The sequence below is a fragment of the Lineus longissimus genome, chromosome 15 (genome assembly GCF_910592395.1).
Source record: "Lineus longissimus chromosome 15, tnLinLong1.2, whole genome shotgun sequence".
NCBI lineage: Eukaryota > Metazoa > Nemertea > Pilidiophora > Heteronemertea > Lineidae > Lineus > Lineus longissimus.
Window position 1 is genome coordinate 13,177,013 of NC_088322.1, and position 19,676 is coordinate 13,196,688.

A 19,676-nucleotide genomic window follows, 5' to 3' on the forward strand; every position below is an offset into this window, starting at 1 on the left:
TTCTTTAATCTTTAATCTGCTGCTGAGACAGCATCTCTATCGACTTTATCCTGAGCTTTGGCACAGCAAACAGAAAGGGCCATCATTTTTCTCCCACTGAAAAAATATATCAATCCGTGACGACGTCAGTGTTGCTAGTAAATTTCATCGCACTCGGATATACATAAATGTGCATACTTTTGTTGAGTCTTTTTGTCTGTCATAACTTCATGGTTTTATCTTATGATTCAGGCGTACGAAGACAATGGGCTCCTAGATGTAGGTGATGTTCAACATGACATGGAGTACACTACTCCCGAGACGGGTTCCCGTACTAGTATAGTCATCACGCCCGTTCTTCCCGAGTATGTGACGCCCGCGGGGTCCAGGGCAAGTCTTGTCGCGACGCCCGGACTTATGTTGCCAAGCCCGGGCGATGAGAAATTCGTATCTGCAACAAGTCTCATCATAGGTCCTGATTTTATAACTATTCCAGTAGAGAGCCAAATTTCAAGAGAATCTTCACGAGTTTCCGCAGATCAGGACCCGATTGCTATACTTGCATCGACATCTAGTTTAACGTCCTCTGAATCAGGAGAAAGGGTCTCTGGGATAACATTAGTGACCGTGACCCCGAGAAGTTCAAGGTCAGGTTCGAGGTCGAGTTCAAGATCAAGGTCAAAACCGATCCCGAGTTCCAGTTCAGAATCCGAGGACTATCGAACCCCTCCTATGTCTGGTTCGGTTGTTTTTCATGCACCTTTGCAGGTGGCGGATACTGATGGTAAAGAAGAGAGTGAGACGGATGTTTCGCCGCGGTCAACGACTGAGGGCGCTGCATCTGGTGCTTCCTCACCGTCGCCGCCGCAGGACTACGATTATGCGCAAAAGGGGAAGGAGAAGGGTGCTTTTTCTTTCAATATATGTGATGCAAGTCATAGAGACAGTCCAGAGACGTACGGGTTCAGGAGCAGTGCGCCGGAATCACTGGTCAGGGACAACACCGCAGAAATAGACTGGTACGCGGGAGAGACAACCCCCGTCAGCGACCTGGAAGGCTGGTACGTGGATAACGACGGACGATTAGGCGAACAATCTGGTGTAACAGTTAACTTTCCTTCATTTTATGAACACCCTGAACGAGACATACGACATTCCCGATCAATTCAAGAAATAGCGCGCCGCCTAACGCACTTAGAAAGCATTATTAGCGGACTACGGACTTTACAAACTCCACCGGAGAGAGACTGCTACTTCTCCGAGCGAGAAGAACTGCTAGCGCGTATCGAACGCCTTGAGGGGGTCCTCGCAACCCTCCCCGTCCACGTGGACACCCCAGAACGAGACTGGTACACCTCGGTCGATGAAGAAATCTTAACCCGCCTTTCTAGGCTCGAGGATGTGATATCAGTGCTGCCATCACACGTTCTTGTTGAGCCTCAGTGGTATCCGAGGTCCGATTTTGATGACTTTATGGCGGGAAGACTAGAAGAGCCGAACCACTTCTACCTCGGCGACTTCAGCGGACATCGACAGATAGACGATGGTTTGTATGATCGCATTTCTTTGAATCAAATCGAATCGGATGATAAAACCAGAAACACTTATACGCCGTCAGTCTTGTGCAGCCCCCGGTCCAAAGGATGCTTATGACGAGACACTACGGCTGGGCGCCAATTGGAGTAAGCATAGAAGCACAATGAATTGCCCAAAGTAACCAACGATGTTAGTGCCGGAACCCACGGTAGTCGTATCGCTAGCCAAACGTCGTATAAACCCCTAGAGACACAACGCTACTCCTAAAGTTTTTCTTGTTAGGACTTGAATGGAGCAAGCACAACTGACCTTAGTGATAACACATGTACAGCTGTACTCCCATTCCTTCTTGGCTTTGTAATACATGTACCTTCTCGTTCTCTAGGTGACGAACCGGAACGCCAGACTCCAGAGTATGATAGTTACCCCTTGGATGATGAGACCCCGGAAAGAGACTGGGAGGAGGAGGGTGGTAGGTTTGTTAGACTGCCTACGGACGACGATGTCGGGTACGAGGTGAGTGACAGATCCTGGTATATTGAGGAATGATGAACAGCGGTTTCCGCATACAGTTTCAATCGCCCAAATATTTGCCGGAAGAACGAATAATGCGCCACAAGTTAGAGCAGCACTGGTGCCTAACTCAATGTTTATGAAATGAAGAATAACATAAAGGAGATGAGGTTTTGAGTACAGGTTGTCTCAGAAATATTGCAGGATCAGAGGTGCTTATTTTGATTTGTATCATTCAATAAATCTATCTTTCAGAACGCGGCCTGTTCGATAACGATAAAGCATCTTTAAGCCGATTCTATAAACAGACCGAGCCTTCCTAAGATGACACACGAGAGGATACTCGAACAATCGGAACAGCATGTAAATCTGTGGATGCCCACTTTGAAGATTCCGTGATTTGGTCTTCCTAGAATTTTCTTCGTATTAAATGTTCGGTACAAGTTCATAATTCAATCATAAACCAAATGCATTTACAACAAATCTTGTTTCATATCTAAGAAACATCGTGCAATATCTTCATATAATAGTTGCTTGGCTTACCACAGCGAAAACATGGGTTTCCTTTTATTCAAAAAAAACAACGGCAAGAAATTGCTCAAGAATAACCTCAGCCCTCACTGCCCCAACCCGACAACTCCATCCTAATGAAATCGGTTGTTCAGCACACTGATCTCCGCAGGATGGATGACTCGGGTTGTTGTTGTTGTTTTTGTTGTTGCAAGATTTCCCGAGGCAAATAAGCTTAGACGGTGATGGCCCAACAACCCCTATCGTAGGAAAATCAGGAGGTACGGGTTCCACGACGCACCGATGCTCAGTGCGAAAGTTGTAATTGCCGACACCCTCAGCCGATGCAATCCTGATACTTAGTCCTCGTACTGGAATTATATATATCTATATTTTTCATTCGTATCTGATTTATGGACATACTGGTCGATTTGTGCACTTGTGAAGGTCAGATTTAATTGCCTGGGGTCCATAGCCCTTATATCGTAGATAACACAGCACGGCCTACTCTGTCCGCTATGGAATATACATTGTACGTATAATCGAGAATTGAATGTACAAATGTAAACTAAGCGTGTGATCAAAATATATGATAGACTGGGTTTCCACTGAACGCGATTTTACCTGACCTGCACTAACATGCAACCCCACAAAAACCTACTCGAAACAAATCGTTGTACGCGCTGCTTGGTTCATGGAGAAACAAACCATGTTTAAAAAAGAAGATGTCTTGTGCTACGTTCTCTGGCGATGGAGGTCACTGTTGTTCCAACACAAATGACTTGTTCTTAAAACATCTGAACAATGACATATAGATGCCTTTCGCGTCGTTGCGAAATTTTGCTCCACCACCCATAATATACAAATAATAATTGCATGCGAAGTTGAAATGGAATAGTTCTCCGAACAGTTTATATATAAAACGATTTAGAACCTGTTCATAGGGGTCGGGATTATATGAGGAATTTCGGACCATTTCGCTGTAGAGCTGAATGGGAAGGTTGAAAATGACGTAGAAAACCGAAACAAGAATCAACATCCGGGTTAGCGATTTACCCATTGTCCTCTGCCCCGTTGTTTCTTCGCCCGCCATCTTGGATCTACGCTTCGCGGAGCGCAGGATCCCGAATAGAATCAAAGCGTTGCATAACACGATTGTGGTAAACGGGACGATCACTGCAACCAGCTCGTAGGTGGCAATCGCAGTCTCCAACCACTTTGGGTGCGGTACGTCAAGGAGAATAATCATTGTATCTTCGGTCAGCCAAAATGGCTTAAAAGTAAATAATATATTAATGTCAAAAAGGACGGGCCAAAGGAACATTCCAATGACAACTTTCCGGGCCCTGGAGGCAGTGCACCATGTGTTTGCTTTCAAAGGGAAGAGGATGGCCAGCGTTCGGTCGATGTTCATCCCGGCGAGAAAGAGTGACGATGCGGTGGTCATAGCGCTTTGACCGTACCAGACGAAACTGAAAAAGCACGTAAACTATTGAGTCAGTTAGTGAGTGTTGACGCAATGACTTACACCAAAACCAGTGTAGTTCCGTCTTTGAGTGTTTCCGTCTTTCTCCTCATTGTTTGAAAACACAGAGAGACCGACTCACACGTGTTTATCTGTTTCCCCCTCTTAGCTGTCTCCTCAATGAAAACACTTAAATGTTGGGAACGACCAAAAACATTCCACTGACCCAGTGGAGAAGTTGGAAATCTTCCACGAGGAGTGTTTATCAGTGTTAAAAAAAAAGGAAACGAGGAATTTAAATCGCCGCGACCTGCGATCATGACCAATGCGACAAAAACCGTTCGTTTGTGTTGGTCATTGCAGGTACCTACTGTGTCAAGTATCGGTGATCGCAGCGACCTGCGATCCATATCAAATTCAACGATACGGTTTTTACCCTCAGACGAAATCTTTTTGTCGCTTAGTACAGTCCACATGTAGGCTACATGAAGAGCATTCAGGGTCACAGCGATTTAGGTCACCCGACTATATTGCGTGATGCTTAACAGTTACCAAGCTTGAAGTGACTTTATACTTACTAAGTCAACACTTTCCTTTCCTGAAATGTTATCAGCGACCCACGCATATTTATGGTACCTCTTCCAATATACTTAACTACAAGGAACAGTGTGTCAGCAACGGCCATCGCACTCATAAAAACACAGCTGCTGTTCCGGCGATTCTCCTTTTTTGTCGTCACGAGAAATGCGGAAATATTGCCAAATATTCCTAGGATTCCCGAAATAACTGGCACGTAATGTTGTAAAATGAAGTAGCCCAGTTGTAGGGCGTGGTAATACGGCGGGTCCCGCGATGTGGACGCCGTTGCATTAGCGTCCGTATTACTGTCAAATTCCATGGTTTAGTTTCGGACTTCTTCTTGACTCGACTATTTACGTCACAAGTGCGCCTGACTCCCGTATCGCGCGTTGCTCTTTTTGGGCAGAACTGGATCCAAGCTGTGAGACGCCTCTAATTAGGTACTCACTCTGAGAGTCCGAGTAATATGATCAGCCCAGGAATATGCATCCCAAGAATTGGCTGTGCCTTGTGCCAGGGATGTCCGGATGTTTAACAGTAAGTGCCATGGGGAGGGCATAGTCTCGTTCACTAATCAACTATACTGCACCTTTGTTGGAATAGAGCGTAGAATACCTACGGAAGAAGCCGTGCGAGAAAGTTTGAATCATTATGGCAAAACCAGCGGCAAAAAACAAACAGAGAAGTGTGCGAAGGTCATTGGGTAGCAAAAGGTCCTCGCATACTTTGGCTTTCACAATTTATTTTCCCGCAAATTATTGTATGATTCCCCTTAGTAGCTCTGTGAACGTAACTTCCAACAACAATCTGCCACAAGACCGCACATGCATGTATGTATACTTGCAACAAATTACGCATATACTCTCTAACGAAAACGGAGACATCGGGTAAAATGCTGCAAAGTACAAATTTATAACTGTGCTCGTAAGCGCAGGTCGACATATTTAACAGGACTGGCGCCGGGACTGATACAGAGAGTGCATAGTTCCAGCATGTGTCGCCGCCACTGTAGCGTCACACTTCGCTGATCTCTGAGGCTGCGCAGCCATAAACGGTTCGCTTGTGCAGCTTTTCTTGGCTCCATGTTCGCTTGTGACCTTGTGACGCGCCAAACACAAAATGAAACTTTGTTTTGCAATTGGTTGTAGTAGACGTTCCCATTGGTTGTACGTGTGCCAGGGAGCGAAATTTTTTTCTGCAGGATACTTCTGCCATAGTGTACATCTGACAGCCAATCAGAATTCAAGGCAAGCACGTGTCTTTGTTGACATCATCTTTCCACATGGCGCAATAATGTCAACAATGCCACGTGTTCTGATAATCTTGGAAAGAACAAGTTAGCAAATGGTTAGAGGAGTATATTAGCTAAAATATATTTATTTGCAGTATCTTAACATGTATTTTCATTGTCGTCAATGTCGAGTGGACTGTATTTATTGGACTTGTCTGTTAAAGGCGCACTGTGCTCGGCAAAATAGCCGAGGTTGAATGTTTATCTGTCAACCGTGTAACTAGTTCTGCTGTATATGCATAGGTGGCGCCACCATTCAATTTATTTTGTTTGCTTGTCAAAATGTGTTTTATACAATGGCCCTTCAACAATGTTCAAACTACCAAAATAGGCCTGATACCTTCAACAAACAGCAGACATCGGATACACTGTCCCTTTAATAATTATCAACATTGGCAACACTGTCAGTGTCACTACCCCTTAAAATTTCACTAATCAATGCATGCACTGCAATGTAGCGATCAGATCAGCTGATGCCTCTTTTGTACGCATAATATCATCAATTTTACAATGAATCTGTGCAATTCATTCCTAAACACTACGACACAAACCTTGAGTTGAGCATAATTGGGGTCAGAAAATGAACTATTGTCACATTCACAGTTGAAGTGGCACTCGGCATGCGACTCGGTATCGTCCATTGTATTTGCATTATCATGCATAAATAAACAGTGTGACGTCAAAGATCGCGCCAATTGTGATTGGCTGTCAGATGTACACTGTGGCAGAAGTATCCTGCAGAAAAAAATTTCGCTGCCAGGGAATGTGTATGGGAGACAGTTGAAATAATGCCACAAAGCTCACAAGAGAACAGCCTATGGATAGACAGTCTAATAACATAAGGGTTCCAGACCAAAAAACGATCAGGTTTGGCCAATTACTTTACACTTATCTGAAGAAAAAGGGCCAATTACGAACTTCTGAGTGATACCTCATGCATATTCCTTTATGCTCATAACGATTGTTACCAGTGTTTGCCAGTCGGTTTTGATCTCCTTGAAAGGGACAGCGGCGGGCTCGGAACCTTGTTTGTGAATGTCAAGACTGTAGAGATTCAGAGGTCGACGGATGGACTGTACGGAAACGCTTCGGGTGAATGCCTGAATCGTCGGGCGAAAGCTGTCACACTGGAAAGATCGTTGCATGGAGAGGCATATGCACAGGCCGATACTGGCGCTTTTGCCCCTGATATTTCCTATTTTGATTTCCGTGCGTGAAATTGCAAAACGAAACTAAACATCACCCATATCGTCATCATTGTGAAATTCGAAGGTGGCTGGACTGTTTCCTCAGCTTCGATACAACTGTCTGAAAATAGGGGCTGGTTGTCAGGCTAACGTACCTCTCGAGATGAAATCAATAATGATATCATGTTACGCAATTACGGTGTCACATGATATACCCGCTTATCATGGCTGTCGCACACGTACATGTTATTAACTTGGTATACCGACAGAAGGGATTTGAGAGTTATCAAAAACGTGTACAGAATCAGATTACTCTATGCTGGATAATTACGGTCGGAAAAAAATCGTGTTTCTGGCCTTGCTAACACCTCCTCCCATCATCCTGACAATATCAGACCTTTTCACTCGATACATCCTCAAACATTCGTAAGGAGAAGTCGTGTTGTAGGCCCTGTTTGCAAGAGGATGTCCTCCCATATGCGATAAGCGCTTAACGTGCCACTATACGATTAGGCACCAAAGTGACTTCATCTTTATTTTTATGCCTCATTCGAAAGGCGACGCAATTTATGGTGGAGTGTCTTTTTAAGGACACAAGACCACAAACATGGTGATCCGTACAGCCTCTTGGTCGTGGACCCTATCGTGTCACTTCAAGGGACACGTAAAGAGGTTTTTTTATTGGTTTGGCCTTCATGCAGGGCAATTCCATAAAATTTACTAAAATTTCCCGCAATAAGGGATAGGGGTAACTCAGTGCCAGTCCCCACTTTGCACAAACGTACCTGGCTTACACCCAAGTACTGAAGAGTCAATGGGTCACGTTCTTTGTATGCGGGGTGTTTCAATACCAGTATGAAACGTTTCTATCGGCCTAATACACTGGCGGCAATAAAAATGCGCTTGTCCACAGAGTACATCACGCGTCGGAAGGGCCTAATTGCTTCAGAACTAGTTCGACCCGGATGGCCAAACTTGTCAATAAATTGGCCCATTACTTATCCAGTGAGTTACGAGGTTCAGCCTACATAAAGTCCGGGTCAAGAGTTATTGGCATAAGCTATCAGTACAAAGGAGAGAGGACACGCGCTTACTTTTCGTCAACTCCTTGGTTATTTCGGCAAAATGCGTTTGGTAAGTTCTTTTTTATATATTGTTTATCTTTATTTTGTTTTCATGTATTTCGCTATAGAGGTTGAGATCAGGGACTTATCCGAGTTCCATACGAATACGGATAGAAATGTACACTAAATTCGTCCTCTTTCCACAGAGTTTTAAGGCTCATTTGATAAGTCGCTCTTCTCAACCCTTCCCATTGGTTGTAAACTTTGAAAAATTCTACTGAGATCAGGGAATTTAAAGTGGTGCAAAACAAAGCCATTGTATCAACCTTAGGTCGCGCAGTATGACAACTCAGCATCTCTGTCGGTTTGATGTGATGATATTTTTTCAACAACTTTCTTGCACTGTCCTGATTGTTTCAAGATCCTGTGCTTTTCTGATTGGTTGATTTTTCAACCAATCAGAACACAGCGCATTATTCCAAGTGCATGACAGCATATTGATACAATAAACATGTATATACACGTACATTTTTGTGTGACACACGATTGGTTGGGACATGTTTGAATCTGGGTTCCTGTCAGAAGTGGCTAACATCACAACTTAACGCCATATGTGGATAATATCCATGTACTGTGTACAGTACATGTACTGTTGTAAGGGTCGCCTCTACAAAAAGCATATTTTACTTGTAATAGACCTATGTATGTGTAACAGACGTGGCCAACCGGCTTATTAGCGTCGACACAGTACATGTATATAAAAAATAATAATGTCAACCTCAGGGGACCGTGCTTTTAAAATACAAAGGACATGGATGTAATATCACCGAGCTTATCGCGATTGGACAAACGAGATACGTGTTTTGACAAGATAAGTTATATACATGTACTATTTATGTAAACTGCAAAACCTTCTCTCTGACATTAGCTGTGTTCGACAGTTACAGAAAATGTCCCGTATTTATACTGTGTACAAACGTACAGTGCTATATCCATTGGGCAAATTCTGTAGTTAAGCAGGGTATTTCAATGTCACGCATTCCGGTACGTTTTGGTATCTGTTATACCTCGTCGGCATCAAAATATGCTTTTGGCCATTGGACTGTCTTTTCTGTCCACGTCACCACGGATTTCGAGAGAAGTATTAAAGACAGTGCTGGGTACCACCATTCCCGGCCATTCGAAAGCAGCTATCCCTTCAGGGTAGGCCCGTATCAATCTTGATTTGATTTGATTGTCGTGTGCCCGAATATTGCGTCATAAGCATCGGGCAACGCGTGGGAACTACAACCCAAAGTTAGGCAATCAATCAGATTGCCATCACTGCCGGAAGAGCTAAATCGTTATTTAAAAGGTCAGTTCAGTGCGACCAAGCCAGAAGTGGTTATCTGTTTAGCGCTAACCGCCCCCCCCCCTCGACCGACTCAGTCACAGTGATTCATACCATTGTCATCTACCGAATGCGTTATAAAACCCACACAAGTTTTTATTGTCAGTAATATCATTTTCAAAAAGGTCAAAATGCATAAGCACATTGTACTTTAAAATGCTTTCTGAGAGGTCAGTATAAACAAGCAAACGAACATTAAAACTTACATGTACATGTGTCTAGCCTCTGATGAGCTAGAGACGAAAAGCACTAAACTTGCAAAACTGTCGCATTAATCATAGCTTATCTGCACTTTCCTTTCTCTTTCCAGTCTTTGGTAATCTTCGCAGTGGTGCTGTGCGCCCTTGTCCTCAGTGCTGATGCTCGAAGGCGGGCCCGGGGAGGAAACGCAAGAAATGCTGCTTGCAAGACATGCTTGAAGACTTGCATTCAGGTCAGTTTATCCTATACAGTAACTCACTGATTTATAGACTGGTTCAGTAAATCTCACGAAATGTAAAGGAATTTTTCGTTGAAGACCTTTCAAATACCATTTAAAGACTGTGCCAGTCATTTGGAGGGGCTAAGTTACCAGGTCACGCTCAAAACGTTTGCCGCTCAATTCGCAAGTGTCCCCTACAAAAAAAACTTAAATCAGTCCTGAGAGTAAAATATTTTGAATTCTAAAACGTTTACTACACGGCCCTGGATTTCTATAACAATCATCATTAATTTTACAGGAGCACATGGCATCTCACCCAGAGGTTGAGACGAGGGGTGCGCGGAAACACTGCAGGACCCAATGCAAGGACTCCTGCCCTAAGAAAAACAAGAAAGGAGGTCGCCGTGGTGGAGCAAGGCGAGGGGGCCGACGAGGGGGCCGAAGAAACAAGGCCCGAGGTGCCGCAGGAGCCGCAGGAGCCGGAGATGCCGCTGGAGCCGCTGCTGCTGGGGAAAACTAAATTATTCATAGACTTTTCTTACCAAATTAGTAAATTGGAAGTAGAGGAAAATGAACAAATCAACCCTGGTCAAGTATTTGTAATTAATTGTTTAAGTTGTTTTAGGCACATTGGTAGTGCTCCCCTACTGGCGAAAACTATAAGCTTCTCTCAAATCAAAGTAACATTATTTTAAGATGTTAATGATGTATAGGCTTTAGGGCCTACTGGTAACAAAAACTATTTTATCTTCATGTCACAATAAAAAAATTACGAATGCTCATTTGAATCGATTTCCATGACTTCTTTATTTACACAACTATATGTAGACTCTTTCACCAGTCTCCTCCACGGAGTGAGTGCATGGAGCTGCACGGAGTGGAGGTATGCGGAAGTTCATAGGGGCCTCAGTGCCAGCTAGGAGTCTGTTGGTCTACAACAATCAGTCATTTCAGACAGTTTACCACTAACGATAGGCAGGGTGTCTTCATATACGATATGTGAGGGAGCGGTCTATTACCGGCGCCGCAGACGAGAGATTTTGCACCACTGCATGCAACTATCGCGACGAAAATCCCTCGCCTGCTTATCAGTCGATGCGCGCCCGCTTTAGATTGGTTCCACAATCTCCCGTCAGATGGCGTTGTGTAAAATATTGTAAGTTATTATCCTGATCAAGTATTCAGCAGGCCAACAAATCAAGTGATATTACACTTCGGACGCAGTGGACCGTCTCTTTCCTCGCCGCAAGGAGACCCAATTATGAAGACACAAAAATTCAAATTCAAATTAGTTTATTAATCAAAAGGCCCGGAGGGCAAAGGTACACATGGTACAATAGAAATACAATGATTTTGATTGAAAGTACATAAGACATACAAAGGATACATGACAAAAGTAACAATATAAAGTCTACTACCGGGGTCAAACCTGGAGTAGATACTAGTAGGTGGGAGAGAGGAGGTCCTTATTTTATGCGATCAGAAAAGCATTTCTGTAAAAATGATGATAGCTTCTGACAAATTCCAGGGTCCTCATTTGAAAGAAGCCAGATAAACTTATTTCCTGGTGAGAGACCTGAAAAGTTGATGTTGTTCTCACTGATAACTGAGAAAAAATCGTTCCTTGAAGCATCATATTTTGGGCAGGCAGTTAGAAAGTGAACCTCGTCTTCTATTGAAGTCCCATCACAAGAACACACCCTCTCTTCAACTTTAAGTTTTTTGTATCTACCTCTTTCAATGGCTAGATCGTGACAGCTAATGCGGAAACAACAAAGGGATCTTCTTAAAGAAAAACTTGAAATTGAAGTCAGATATTTCTCACAGCAGAGTTGCGTTTTGAAGGACCTATAAGTGCGTAATTTGTTTTTAGCATTTGGATTCCGAGAATCATCCCAAATTTCTAGCTTCCACTTTCTGTAAAATTCTTCACCTAATTTATGAACAAGACTGGAGGTTGAAACACTTTCAGCATTGTTTGCATCCAGATTCAGACAACCACAAATAAATTTTATACAAGAAAACCAAGACTGTTTTCCTTTGTTGTCTAGATCCTTACTAACTTGTAAGGCACTGGTTAAAATAGACTTCGAACTAATTTCCCCATCCACTGTGTTGAGAGACAAGGATTCAAGCCTTAGCCAGAAAGAGAACATAGATTTGGCTATCATTAAATACAGTGGATGTCTGCCCAACTCGCCATACACGGCCAGATTTGCACACAATGGACAGCCGAGAGAGTCTAATATAGGCCTATAAGGAGTGAAAACAGTCTAAAACGGTTCAGGCAGAAGAGGGAGCAAGAAATCCAAAGAGGTCTCAAACCTCTTTGGATTTTTGGAAGGAGAAGGATTGATTCTTGGAACTGAGGAGAAGAAGGCCTAGACTCCTGGGCAGCCCATTGCATCATCCCAATTTGGTCTCCTTATGGCCCGTGAGGAACGAGGCCGGTCCAGGCATGCGTCCGGAGAGTGTAGGAGAAGGAGGTAGAGGTCCCTTCTATGGCAGTCCATTGCGGTCACAACTGGGCCTACCCTATTCCCGTCAACGTTGTTTCTTTCAAGTTGAAAGGAATTAGGCCCATAGCCTATAGGAGCGTTGGATGGGAATAGGGTAGGCCCTATCCCCAAAATGTGCTGGCGCTACAAACAGGGCTAACGACTTCAGTATCTTGCCCCTCGGACTTTCTTTTCTATTCTATGGTTTCTATGAAGAAAAATGTCACCGGGGCAGGGCTATAGGCCCAACCAGAGGCTCAACTGACGCCATGTGATTTCCACGTGGTTTATTTGTTATTTATTTGTTTACCTTTCTGCTACCAACACCTTTCTGTGTAAAACGTACAACGCTGAAACACCTGACGTCATCGATATTTGTGGTGGCAGTAGGCTGGGATTTTAGGATTCCTGAAGCGAGTTTTGCCCAATAAAACCTATTTTATTCGTTGAAATCGTGATTAACAACCATCGTATTACAAAGTAAGCACAAACATATCGTTTATTGTCAATTTCAGTGTATTTATTTTAGTTTTTATGTTCGTTTTCCCGATTTTCTGAGGTGGAGAGGCAGCCCCGTCCAGGGCACTTGTTGAGACTAAGCCTCTACATTGTATACTTGTGTATAATGTAGTGTATTGTTGTGTGTATCATTATGTACATGTATGTGTGGTTGTTGCACCTGCTTGACTGAATACACACTGACACTATACATGTATGTGCATTATCAGTACTGCAGGCCTATACCAGGCATACCGGCTATAGCATTATATGTTATTTTTTGTTTAAATGTTGGCAGCTAGCTAAACTGTCATTTCTGCTGCCCTCTTAATTGTGTTTCAAAAATGTCATTTTCATTGCTGAACTGTACAACAAGACAGTTTGCGAAAATACTTTTTCGACCATTTTGTAAATGCGTTTTGAAAATGCCCTTTTCACACTCACAGGCAACTGAAGTTTACCATTCGAGTCATTTTGTTAATCAAACGATCCCAATATCCTTCCTATCTTTTATACCTATAAGGATTTGCCAGGAAGCTAAAGCTCCAACACTTCGAAGAGGAAGTGCTGAAGAAGAAAGTTTGTGTTGAAATTGGAACCTCTTATAATGGACACCTCTCTATCAAGGACACAGACAACAGTTCTGGTCCCAAACCTGTCATTTTTACTTAGATCTAAGTTAATCCGGATATCTCTCTTAAAGGGTGTCTTTTACTAGAGAGGTTCCAATGAATTTCGTAGTTAACTGCAAAATTACCTAAAAGAAGGAATTCATTCGGAAATTATCACTTCCTTATTTTCAACAGCCTGGAATGCAATGCATGGCAATAACTTTGAGCCAATTTTGACCTGTTCAACCTGTTCTGACAACCTAATCCAAGGTCAAGTTAGCCTCTGGTTGAACAGGCAATGACTTCTGTCCCCATAAAGTTCAAATATGCATATTCTGAAGGTTCATGCAAGTCACCAGGTAGGGATATCTCATAAATTGAATCATTGTGTTGGTTCTTGGCATAATATTGCGATACCCAAATTTATCATGCAGGTGACTCAGAATGAGATCTCATGAATTGGAGCATATGTTCCCTTTGTGTGGTTGTCCTATGTGGGGCCATTCAAACGTCACGCTAGGACGCTTCCCTATAGCGTTTTCAGGTCATGGCAGAACCATCCTCCCACCTGAGCCCTCGAGGAGTGTATAATGAATGTGACAAGATTTCAATAATTCTCTAAGCATTTTGCACCGGATATTAGGAATTTCCCTGACTTTTTGAACCCAGCGACTATTCGATGTCTCTCACGAATCGTCTGGAAGAAGACAAGTTTTCTGGTATATTGTTTGAAAGTGGATTTGTTGGTCTAGCTGCAATATCAGCCAAAGTGAAAACTTGGACAACGACTTGAGCATGGTGATGTACATGTATTTCCGATAGACATTTTGGATGCATTTTTTACCGGGTATGAAAGATTTCCCAGACTTTTTAAGCCCGATACTTCATCGTAAGTCTCTCACATGTTCTGTGACGCTTCACGGTTCCAGTAGATGTTTTCCTTTCTCTCTGATGCTGTCACAATAACCGACTTGAAAGTTTGAAACTTTTGAAATAAACTCGTCACTGCTGCCGTTCCATGAAATATCAATCTCAAATTGGATTCAATGCAGTGTCTTCTATACTTCTATACTAATGTATATGTCTACAAATCTCTCCATGCACCTGGCTTTGGTCCGACAGTGGCATTGGGTACGGGAGTGGGTAGGTGATATGCCTAATATGTGAGGGCCTTATTTGGAACAGGACCTGCTGTCACTGGTCTCAATGCATTGTGTAAAATAGCGTACTCCAATCAATCTATTGGGGGTTGCATGTAGATAGCAGCAATAAGTCCCTAAATGCAGTTCATTGCGTGTTTAACCTTTAATAAAACTTCAGTAACGTTAGAAATTTAATGTAGTTCAATCATCGTGCCCATTTAACTAATGTATATATTATTACATTTCAACTTTGCCCGCTCCATGGGTATATGCTAGTGTCTACAATAAACCAAAAGCCGTCTTCAGAGCCGAGGCCTGTGATATATGTCAGTGGCTTTCCTTCCACTCAGGATTTCCTACCAAATGATCTAGTGTCAATGACAAACTCTATAAACACACACTCGATAATCAGTTTGAGCAAATATAAAATTGGCAAAACCACATTTCATTCGATGTCAATCTCACGAACTGTGTATGAATCACATGAAAATGATATGTTTGCTATGTCTTCAACCTTGGATCCTTGTCTCTGTGTACACATACAACCTTGTTCTTTATATTGTTGTATATATTTTTGGTGACCTGGACAACTCATTTCCCACCGTTTGGGCTACTTTTATGGTGAATCAAGTAGTCATCATTAAAGGTCACTTTAAGCATACATGTTCTATATTTTCTTGGTCCTTCTATTCATCTCTGCCTACAATGAAATGGATTTTAAAAGCAAGAGCCTTGTGCTCTGGGTAGGAACTAGATATTCCTGCAATTTCCAACTCCCCAGGTGACTGAAACCTATCGACTCTCCGTTAGCAAGGACACAAATTTTTCAACAGTTCTATTTGGTCAGTAATCTCCCTGTTTGAATTTGATGGTACCCTAATTTGTTCTGGGCAACCGTCTTATAAAGCCAATGTTTATGACTGATATATTATAAGTCCTTCATACAGTCCCTCACGTGTGACGATTTGACCAGGAAGTGTCCTTCTTCTGACTGCTCACAAAAAGAATAATAGTATTTTACCAGGAAAATGTATGAATACTGCTATAACTTGGCCTATAATTGTATGTGGAGCTTCCGTTTTGAGTATGGACTAGAAGTGACAGTGCTGGTGGTTTTGCTTTCGCTCAGGTATATCAGAGAGCTCCCTCTGTTGGGGCATGAGGTCACCAAGGTGATGTACCGCGATTATTGGTGGTCAGATCGCTACAACTCCTGCTATTGTGGCCATGCAGGTTTGGAACTTTACAGACAGGCCTGGTAGTGGTATCCAGAAGTAGTGAGGGATGGATTCAGCTCTCTAGGACTTCAGAGATTCAAACCCACAACCTCCTGATTATGTCCCAGTGCTCTACCCAATATCATAGTTGGGTTTGATGCAGAAAGTCAGGTGCTCCTGAAGTGTTTGTCCAGCCACTTCAACTTCAAAAGGGACATGAAATTGTTCCCTCAAACATGATTTTCGATGTTTATCTTCTCTGAATCAGTGTTCAACTGTCTCTTGTTCTCTAACATTGTGTAATATTACCACATCAACAACCAATTGCCTAATTCTTTTTCTGTGAAAATGATGCAAAAATTAGTGTTCATGGTGCTAAAAAAATCCAGGGGCGTTAGCGCAATTTGGTCACAAAAGGATCCGCCAATTACAGAAGGATGACATGAAAACACAAAAGCCCGGCACAAAAGACAATTGTTGAAATTTGCCTTGGAATAATGAGAACAATTCTCATGTCAGATTGGTGCAGTAAACGCCTGCAGTATGTGTAGTGTTACTCTGCATGTCTGTGTCCATGTTGGCATGATATTGACAACAGGCAGGTGAGAGATGGCTTGCCGCTCTTTCATGCACCTGAGCTTGGAGACATGTGCTGTGATGACTCATCCTCCAAAGCTTCATGTTGTCATGACGACCCAGTGGTGCTGGTCACATTCTTTAAAGAGTTTGGATGGACACTTGTCGGAATTATTGCCTATTTATGTGACAAACTCATCAAAATCTTGTGTTTTCTGGAATTCATTTTTGTCCAAATATTTGGATTATTTTCATATTCGTTTGTGAAGTTTGCAAGTGATCTTTTAGTCTGCTCCTGCCTGTTTCCATGTCCATTACTTGAGGCTGCAGAAAGTGGGTGGGGTCCCTTTTCCCTTTCAAGGGTGAAAGGAAATTATGGAATACATGGTAGTGCACAGCGAGAACTTGGTCATGGACGGAATCGTGTAGCCATGTTTTGATTATTGGAAAAATGACTAATATATCCATGCAAGGTATACAGGTTATGCAACGTTGTGATAGTGCATGTGGAATGTATAATTATGTGTCGGATATTCAAACTCGTGTTGCAGTGTTTTCACAGGAGTTGGGTGTGTATGTAGGGACAGTGGTCCACAATGATGCATGTTTTGGTTCTGCATGCTCCTGTCGCAGGATTCTAGGGAGAGGCCTTGCAGATGATGACGAAATGTGAAATTGTTCTTTCGTCCCGATGTCCCTTACCATGACACCTACCCTATAAATATATATGGTGTAATGCATCAGGCTCATGGTTGGAGCTTACGCAAACTCAAACCAACTTTGGCACTGTCCTGGGCTCAAAGTGTCTTCGAAAGGCATTTTCTCAGACCATTTTCAGCTATAGATCGATGCACTTGATTGGGAACATGTTTACGAAGACGTCGCGTCACGTTACAGTAATGTAAAAATGCATGGTGACATGACGACGGCCAACGCTACGTTATGTTAACGTTGTTCCCAATCAATGCATGGATTTATAGACGACAATGCAACACTTGGGTTTTGGAAGATAGGAAGCGATGCCATTTTGGCCACGACAGAACCTTATGCTGTGTGACCGCGTTACACAAGTTCTTGAGAGCCTTTTCTCTTGATTCTACTGTACTTGGCCCACAATTCAACTTGTTCCCAATCTTCTGGCAGAATTCAAACACTCGACATCTCTTTACCCGGGGATAATGAATGAGCAGGTCAGGAATTGGTATTCCAAGCTGCAAGTTTATTGTTGGTAAACGTTAGTGTTTGGGCTCTTCAACACACTTCACCTGAATATTGGGGCACAGCCCAGTCGCCCAGTGGCCAGGGTCTATAGATTTGAGAATTTTTCACACTAAGACTCAATGTGTCCAAATCGCAGTGAATGTTTCGCATGGAAATGGTGATCATATGGTGCAATCATAGTGCACAGCTCGGTTGTGTAAATTGTGGTCAGAGCTTCCTGAGTCCACTGCATTTGTTAACTCTTGCTTTTTGGTCAGTAGTCTCATGCTCAGAACTTGCTTAAAACTCTGGCCCAAATTCATAAAGGGCGTTTAAGTTAGACATGTACAACTTCTCTCTAATCAGTTTCAGGGCCTATTCATATTCTGTGAAGATTTGCATGAAGGGCCAGAATCTGTCTATTCAGTAGTTAAACGCTGTTTTAAGCTAAACGCCCTTTATGAATTTGGCCCTTTGAGTTTTCCAAGCTCACTGTGTGGTCGCACTGACTCGTGTTTTTACAGTTACACAAGAAAGGAAATGTCTTTTTTTAAAAGAAAGTCCGCGCTCTTGAAATATAAGTCAATCATCTTCTTCATATCTTCCCTAATTGGTTATTTATAGCGACACGTTCCATTTCCAATTCCAATTTAAAGTTTCATGACCAGAGCTTGTCTTATCTCCAGGCAACATCCTTCCTTGAGAATGATGCCGATTAATTAATTGATTTGTGTACGGATCTCAAATTATATTGCGTGTACATGGCCAACGGTCAGTGTACGTGTAGGTTACATGCAGGAAATAATTTTTTCAAATTGTGTGGGTGTTTTTATTCAGTAACACGAAGCCGGTCAAGTATTTGAAGATTAAACATGTTTCGTGTCATTTGAACCCATTTTTTCTCCACACTCTTGAATTTTGGTTGAATTCACTTCGACTTGTGACTTCATCAACACATCATACAATGGAACATTGATTTTGGGACAAAAGAGTCATTTCCAAGACCTCTGTAATCAGGACACCTCTTCGCCAAGGGTGTCCTTGGTTTGCTGTAGTCACAACCTGATTGTGTCTGCTTTTTTTAACACCTTGGTTAATATTTCTCTTTCCAGAGATCCGGACCTGCCAGTAATAATGGAAGGGAATACATGATCAGGCAGACTAACACTGTAAAACAATGGAGTAACAAATATTGCCAACAACAGGAACTAGATCTGCTGTGGACTAGTTTTGGATTACAGTGATTAGGTTGGATATTTGATTTATGGATTGGAATTGGAGGTAAGTGCAAAAGACGTTTGTGACCTTAGGCAACAGCAGTATGACTTTTTGTGCTCAGCCTTTCATTCAAGCTTGGCATATCTTTGGCAAAAGTTGTTAAACATCTGTAGCCGACTCCTGGTGTATTACATGATACATGACGTCACACTGGATTCCAACTGACCTGAAGCACTCCGTAGATGCAACCTGTGACCTACGATTATCATTGAGAAGCAGCCACTGATTGGTTTAGCCACAATCAGTTGTCATGTTGTCGTGGCTATGTCACAGGTCAGAGCTTCAAAAATTCCTTGTTTAATAGCGGCGAACTTGAAAAAAGTCTGTACATGCGCATCCTGCCGAATGCATCACAAACACTGCACCTGAAAATGGGCTTTGAGGAAAAATATGCATAATAGGAAAAATGTACTTTTAGCTTGTACTATGGGTAGACTTGACTTGCCAAATATACCGCCGTTTTGCACTTTTGTATTTGTGCCTACCAGAGTAAGTTAGAAGTGTCTCCTGAAGTACCCTTCAGTGTGATGCAAAGTATGTGATTTTGTTTGGTTTTTTTAAGACATTGAAGAATTTTTTCTGTGCAGTGTACATGAAATGGTAGGCCTAGTCTCCATGTCTCCTTTGAGCACGTAAGCATGCATGTAAATTGTGCTTTGTGTACAAATCTTTAAATGAGAGAAAATGTCCTGTATTCATGTGCTTATATGAAATTCATAAC

General features: G+C 42.5%; 4 protein-coding genes across 9 annotated transcripts in view; 3 read left to right on the plus strand and 1 right to left on the minus strand.

Annotated features, from left to right (window-relative positions):
* Nucleotides 1-218: 218 nt before the first annotated feature.
* LOC135499982 (uncharacterized) lies at nucleotides 219-3,273 on the plus strand. Its single transcript, XM_064791071.1, has 3 exons — nucleotides 219-1,525; nucleotides 1,901-2,031; nucleotides 2,284-3,273. Exons 1-3 carry the CDS (start codon nucleotides 223-225, stop codon nucleotides 2,317-2,319), a joined length of 1,470 nt encoding a protein of 489 aa, XP_064647141.1. The 5' UTR covers nucleotides 219-222; the 3' UTR covers nucleotides 2,320-3,273.
* On the minus strand, nucleotides 3,267-7,159 carry LOC135499983 (thyrotropin-releasing hormone receptor-like). Of its 5 annotated transcripts, none has more exons than XM_064791076.1 (3): nucleotides 6,842-7,159; nucleotides 4,582-5,197; nucleotides 3,267-4,010 (listed from the first exon to the last, which is right to left on the minus strand). In XM_064791076.1, the coding sequence occupies exons 2-3, from the start codon at nucleotides 4,899-4,901 to the stop codon at nucleotides 3,296-3,298; spliced, it is 1,035 nt and encodes a 344-aa protein (XP_064647146.1). In that variant the 5' UTR covers nucleotides 4,902-5,197; nucleotides 6,842-7,159; the 3' UTR covers nucleotides 3,267-3,295. The 5 variants fall into 5 exon arrangements, with proteins under 5 accessions (XP_064647146.1, XP_064647144.1, XP_064647145.1 ...); XM_064791074.1 differs by having other exon boundaries at nucleotides 4,582-5,477; XM_064791075.1 differs by having other exon boundaries at nucleotides 6,805-7,159.
* Nucleotides 7,160-8,002: 843 nt separating this feature from the next.
* LOC135499761 (uncharacterized) lies at nucleotides 8,003-10,723 on the plus strand. Its single transcript, XM_064790709.1, has 3 exons — nucleotides 8,003-8,194; nucleotides 9,825-9,947; nucleotides 10,234-10,723. The coding sequence occupies exons 1-3, from the start codon at nucleotides 8,186-8,188 to the stop codon at nucleotides 10,453-10,455; spliced, it is 354 nt and encodes a 117-aa protein (XP_064646779.1). The 5' UTR covers nucleotides 8,003-8,185; the 3' UTR covers nucleotides 10,456-10,723.
* A 2,094-nt stretch (nucleotides 10,724-12,817) lies between these two features.
* LOC135499315 (mitogen-activated protein kinase kinase kinase 2-like) overlaps nucleotides 12,818-19,676 on the plus strand; it is a 29,088-nt gene continuing 22,229 nt past the window's right edge. For both annotated transcript variants that reach the window (XM_064790044.1, XM_064790046.1), the window contains exons 1-2: nucleotides 12,818-12,913; nucleotides 18,790-18,958. The gene's annotated coding sequence lies outside the window, so the exon portion shown is untranslated. The remainder of the gene's footprint in view (nucleotides 12,914-18,789; nucleotides 18,959-19,676) is intronic.